The 6,290-nt window shown below is 49.8% G+C and overlaps 1 protein-coding gene across 2 annotated transcripts in view; it reads left to right on the top strand.

Moving 5' to 3' along the window:
- The first annotated feature begins 960 nt into the window (after positions 1 to 960).
- Positions 961 to 6,290, top strand: part of RPS6KA6 (ribosomal protein S6 kinase A6) — a 35,986-nt gene continuing 30,656 nt past the window's right edge. For both annotated transcript variants that reach the window (XM_054289493.1, XM_054289492.1), the window contains exon 1: positions 961 to 1,050. In XM_054289493.1, coding sequence (XP_054145468.1) covers positions 976 to 1,050 — 75 coding nt within the window. In that variant the 5' untranslated portion in view covers positions 961 to 975. The remainder of the gene's footprint in view (positions 1,051 to 6,290) is intronic.

The raw sequence follows: 6,290 nt of genomic DNA, 5'->3' as shown, positions 1-6,290 counted from the left end.
GGCCGGTTTGTTGCGAGCACGGCTCCGCGGCCGGTTTGCTCTGAGCCCGATGAGGCGGCTCCGCAGCCGCCCCAGCCGCTTCCCGCTGCCCACGGCCCCGCGGGGAGCGGGCTGTGCCTCCCCGCCGCCCGCGCTTCCTGTCCCCACGCCTCGCACATTCGAAAAAAACAAAACCGAACGAAACTTTTGGGGGTTTTTTTGGTTGGTTTTTTTTCCCCCTCTTCTCTGTCAGCTCCGTGGGAGGAACAGCCTCGCTGTTCGGGGCGCGCAGCCAGTGCCCCTCAGCGCCGATCCCTGACATCCGCGTCCCCTCATCTATCCCTGTCCCTCATCTCCAAACCATTTATCACCAATGCTTTGACCCCCGTCCCCTCAGCCGTGAGCCCCCTCAGACTGTGCCCGCAGTTTCGTCTCAACTCCAATCCCCTCACTCCCGTCTCTCATCCCCAATCCCTCTCATCCTGCGTCCCTCATCCTCAATCCAGCCACCCCACTCCCCCTCAGACCTGTCCTTCACCCCCAACGCCTCAATTCCCAATCCCCTCATCCCCAACCCCTCTATCCCCAACCCCTCCATTCCCAATCCCTCCATTCCCAATCCCCTCATCTCCAACCCTTCCATTCCTAATCCCCTCATCCCCAACCCCTCCATCCCCAACCCCTCCATTCCCAATCCCCCTCAACGCGGCGGCGCCGCCGCCTGCCCGCAGCCCCGGTGACGTCACCACGCGTCATTCCCCCCCTCCCCATGCAGGGGATTCTCCGTCCCGCCCTGACGTCACCGCGGTGCGGCGCAGGCCCCGCCCCCGCGGGCCGCCATGTTGGGGGCGTGCGCGGGGCAGCGCAGCGCGGCGCCGCCCCCGCCGGCCGGCAGCGCCCGCACCCCGCGCTCCGCTCCGCGCCCCGCGCCCGGCCCCGCGCCGCCCCGCACGGCCCCCGGCAGCGGCCGAGCCGCCGCGGCCCCACAGCCGGGACATGGTGCCGTGCGCGCCGCTGGACGACGAGCCGCAGCCCTGCCACAAAATGGAGCTGTACGTGAGCGGCGCCGAGGTCAGTGCGGGGCGGAAGGGGGGGAACGGGCCGGGCCGGCTCCGCGCCCCGCCGGCACCTGCGCCCGGCCCGGCCTCCCGCGGCCCCTCCGCGCCGGGCTGCGCCGGCCTCGCCCCGCTGCCCCCTCAGCCCGCCCGTCGCGCCCCCGCCTCCCCGGTTCCCCGGCCCCCCGGCCTGCGCACGGCCGCGACCCGCACCCGCCCTGCCCTGCCCTACCCGGCCCGGCCCCGCCGCCCGGCCTCGCTCCCGGCCCGCAGCCCGCGGCCCCCGCCCGCCCCCGCCGTCCCGCGGGCCCGGCCGCCACCGCCGCGCAGCCCCGCGGCCGCCCCGGGCCCGGCCGTGCCCCCGGGCGCGGGCCGTGACACGTGTGGAGGTAGCGGCACCGGGGAGGCAGGGGCTTTGTGTCGCCTCCCGGCCGCTTCGTGTCACAGGTGTCCCTCCCCACGCATCATCCGAGGGGTTGGGAACTCACTTTTATGGCCGTAGCTGCTGTGAAAAGTTACTTTAAGTTCTGCGGGAAATTTGCTCGCGCTAATGTGGCTGCGCATCCAGGTAGGTTGTCACTACGGAGGTGCCTTTGCCTTCTCCTGGAATAACTATACATTAATTACCGTACACGCAGCGAGCAGAGAGAACCAGGAGTGCCTGGCTGAGATTTAGATGCTTAAACGTTGAATAACTTAACTCTGCATTGGTTATCATAAATACAACGAGCAGAGAGAACCAGGACTGCCTGGCTGAGGTTTGGATGCTTAAACGTTGAATAACTAACTGAGTGTTGGTTATCATAAACACAACGAGCAGAGAGAACCAGGACTGCCTGGTTGAGGTTTGGATGCTTAAATGCGTTAAAGGACGAGGAACGACTTCGAGGTATTGCTTAGTGCTCGAGGTGCTTCATCAGCAAGGAGCAAATGCAATTTAAAAGAAAATAAAAGATAAAACTGGTTCTGTTGCAATGTTTCCTGTGCCTCAGCAGAACGTGGTGCTCGAGTGTTAAAACTCTGGCACTTTGAAATCAGCAGTGAAGGGTTGTGTATCAGGTATCGTCAGCTATGACAAATAAAAGATTACACCTAGGTCTGTTAGACACACAAAAGATGTTATCTAAACAAAGTTGCTTAAAACTGGTCAGACTTGCTTTCTGTGCACCAGACTCTTCTTATTGCAAGTGAAAAGGGTCTGTAGCAAAACCATCTCAAAGTACAAAATGTGCAAGAGTGAAAGGATGTCCCTTAAAGGGTGTTGTGAAATTTATTTTCCCTGATAAAAATTCAAAGGGGAAAAACAAATCCCAAATTTCTTTGTGCTTTTTAATATTTGGGGATTTTAGTACCATTGCCAAGTACTATAATTACTGGATATGCATCAGATATCAGAAAGTCAGCTGAAATATTAAGGTTTATTTGCTCATATTGTTTTAAAATCAGTTTGTTGTAAGTGAGGTATGAAACTTAGCAGAGGTCTGAGAACTTTCTTGGTCTTGTTGATCAGTTCTTGAAGAAATATTAGGAGATTATGGTGTATCAGTGGTAGAATAATGAGGAGCAGAGTGTTGCAGCTGAAGTGGGCTGTGCATCCCTGGGTGTTTTGTGGCTGGATGAGCCCCCCCCAGCAAGGGGAGCCAGCAGAGCTCAGGGCAGGGGTGTCCAGCTGAAAGGGCTCTGTGTGTGTGACATCTGAGGGCAGCTGTTTGCAGCAGTCACTCTTGAAATTGTATTTCACAAGGTCTGTGTGAAGCCCCTCCAGCTGGGCTCAGATTAAAAGGAGATTTAAAGGTGTTGTTCGGGTTGGCCAGCAGCACTTAGAGCCCATTTGTGCCAAACCAGTTTCTTCAAGTTGAGTGTGAAGTTCCCAAGTGACAGAACAAACACTTGTGTTGTCATAACCCTTTCCATTACTGATCTCAGGGGTGTGCTGCACTTCTCACTTGTTGGATTTCTACATCCCCGTGGCTGGGGGATTCAACAAAGGTGCATTTTATGTCAAAATGAATTTTGGTGTGGCCTTTCTCTTAAATTTTACAGAATTAAGTGTAGCTTGTAGTATTCATTACAGCCTTGTATTGGCAGTCTGAGAGATCTCTGACCTTGGCCTTGCTGGAGCTGCAGTCAACGGAGCTACTGTGAAATAGGTTTTTATTTTGAAGATTAACTTGTGCCTTCTGGTGCTCTTGTCCATCAGCTGTGGCACAGGAGGAGAAATCCGAGGAATGGTTTTCTCTGAGACTCCGCATGTTGACTAAATTTAGGATTATGTTATTAGCACTAAGTGCATTTCCAGTAGCACTTGTGTTGACTTGGAGTAAAAACACCTGGCAAGGAAAGGAGGTGAGCTTGAAAGTAGGAAACAAATTTTCATGCTTCGAGTGACAAGAGCAGCATGAACTTTTGGAAGAAATTACTGAAGGTCAGGATTGAATTATTTTGCCCTTTTTGGGGGGGTCTTTGAAGTGCTGCGGATTTGGGGCTGTGCTGTTCATGTGTTTATATTCCTGTGACAGTGTCACTTGTGAAGCTGTTTTGTGGCTCTGGGAATTCCTTAAGCCTAGGTAGGAAGGATCAATGTTGTGCTGTTAAAGCTTCAAATATTCAGTGAATTTCTTTTTGCCTGGATATTGGATTAATAAGTATTTCCATGGTAATAAAAATAGGCATGAGGGTGTTGATCGTAATCAACTGTTGTAGATTATGAAAATGTAATTACAGTCTACAAAGAAACAGGAAAGTGAACATTAACAATTTACTGACCAAGCTGAATGAAATACAGAAATAGTTGGGTTTGGGCAGAATACAGGAATTTGGGCACTTTCTGCCCCTTGAACTGGGAGGATTGCACTTACCACGAGCTCTGTAATTGCTGTAAGCACATGGCTGTTTGCAAGACATGAATATTGTGAATTGCATAAATGCAACCTCCTTCTCAAATACTTACTTTTGCAATAAATGCTTCAAGAACCAGTTGCTTAATTGCCTGATTATGACAAGCAAGACAAGGCTGAAACAAAAAAGTGACTGCAAACTAAAGAAATCTGCTGGAAAATGGCGTGCATTGAAAGTTGCTGCCCTCCAAAAGGATTTTTCATGAGCTGAGCTCTGCTGCTGTTGTGCATGAGCTGCTCCCTTTGCCAGTTGAGATAAATACATCTTTGATTTTGGCCAGTGTTTTCAGTCCCATCTCTGGAGCACGATCTGAGCCCGGTCTGTCAAAGGCCACTGAATTTTGTCAGTGTTAGGAGTTGCATAACTCCTTTGTGAGTAATTACTGGCAGTGACGTGGATGACTCAGCTCTACCTAGTTCAGTGCATCTCAGAATCTCCACAATCTCCTGGTGTTCTGTCAGGAGAGAAAGTAAAACATTGCCCCTCGTTTGAGTGCCTCAAACATTGCAACAATGCACCGATTTTGTAAAGGTCTTGGAGAACAAGTTGCCTTTTAAAAAAAAGTGTGCACGGTAATGCTCTTAAAGAGAAAACAATGAGTGTCTTTATGCCCTGAGAAGTGCTGCAATACAGTAATAACGATGGTGGGTTTGTGTACCACCTCTGAAATTGGTTTTGGAAATCTGCTGTAGTATTCTGAGTCTCTGACCAGGTCCAGGAGTGTGTTGCAAGTAGCTCACCTTGCTTCCTGCAGGATAACTTTGGAAACACTTCACAATAACCCTTAATCCAAAGAATGATGTGATTTGTTTACTCATCACAGTTAGAATTCTGCTATTTATGTAGTACTTCACTACATTAAGAATAAAATGTGAGATAATTGCTTTCCTCAAGTATAAATCTCATCCTTTTCCAGAATTACCTGCCATTAAATATAATTTGGAGACTGGCTGCTTTGTGCCCTTTGATTTAAGGTTGTGTACACAGGCAGGAATGAAAAGATCTCAAGTCCTGTGCTAATTCAGTGATCCCTGTGCTTGGGGTCAGCTTTGTGTCTTGTCAGAGCTGGGACTTGTTGGAGGCGCACGTAATTTTCCCTTGATCTGATAATGGAAAGGATCAAAATGTTCTTTTAAAATCACTAATTATATGTTGCTGAAGGTTTGGTGTCCTTTCTGAATGTATGATTTATTTGCCACAGGAAAAGAACTTTGTAGCTCTCCCTAGTAACTGATTATGGGTTTCAGGTGTTTTAGATTGCTTTATCTCCTTTTTCACTTGGTGTGTTCAAGAGTGTGAGGGAGTTTAGAGGCCTCTTCCCTTTGTGGGGGGAATTGAGGGAGTGGGGCTGGCCCAGAGTTTGTGTAGGTGGGGAGGGAATGTGCCCAGAACCCTCAAACTGCTCAGACCTATCTCAGGAAATCCTCAGTAGGCCAGTGTGTTGCTAATTAAATTAATGGTGCAAACTCTCTATAGATGTAATTAAGAATAAAGGAGGAACAAATGTGGTCGTCCTGTCAGGATTTTTTTTTTCCAAGTCTTTTTGACATAATTGGGATTTCTGATGTAAGCTTCCACTCAAATATTTTGAAATAACTACTTGAAGGGTTCCTTCTGTTTGTGGGGAAGGAAACTGCTTATTCCTGTGTTCATGTGGGAGAGCTGGGGTGCAGCTCTGGGAACACCCCATGACTCCCCAAAGGAGCCCAGGGAAGGAGGAGCTGTGGAGGAGACAGGAGCTCTTGGTGACCCTTGGGTAGAATTTTACCTCTTTGAAGCCAGACAAGATTTTAGGTGAGTGCTGCTGAATATTGCTTTTTACTTCTAATTATAATATGATGATAAAATTCCCAGTTCTGCTTTTTCTAGAATTTTTAAAATTCTGTTTGAATCCCTCAGCAAAGACATTTAAAACCAGGGCAGGATGCACCTGCTTTACATCTTCCACTGCTTTTCCTGGGATGAGGCATTTTTGCTGACCTTTTGCCTGGCTTCTTTCAACCAAAACCTGTAGACCCACCAAGTCCTAAGGAATTTACCATGTAAACACTGAAAACATCCTTAATATGGGAGAGGGGAGGATGATTCCAATCTGGTAATACTGGGAATACTCTGTTCTGCTGTTCTAATCAGAGGAAGAACATGTGCAGTTGTCATTAAGCCTCTTCCCAGCCCTTTGGATATTCTCCAAGGGAGCAGGGATGGTCCCAGCCTTGGGATGTGTTTAATCCAGGGGCACATTGCTGCCAAGGGAGGAGAAATGATCCCAGCCTTGGGATCCATCTATTCCAGAGGCACACTGCTTTTAGGATAACAGGGATGGTCCCAGCCATGGGATCCATCTAATCCAGAGGCACA

Source organism: Melozone crissalis, unplaced genomic scaffold (genome assembly GCF_028551555.1).
Source record: "Melozone crissalis strain CALT ecotype California unplaced genomic scaffold, PUWL_Pcris_2 ptg000068l_1, whole genome shotgun sequence".
Taxonomy (NCBI): Eukaryota; Metazoa; Chordata; class Aves; order Passeriformes; family Passerellidae; genus Melozone; species Melozone crissalis.
This window is presented reverse-complemented; position numbering and strand designations above follow the sequence as displayed.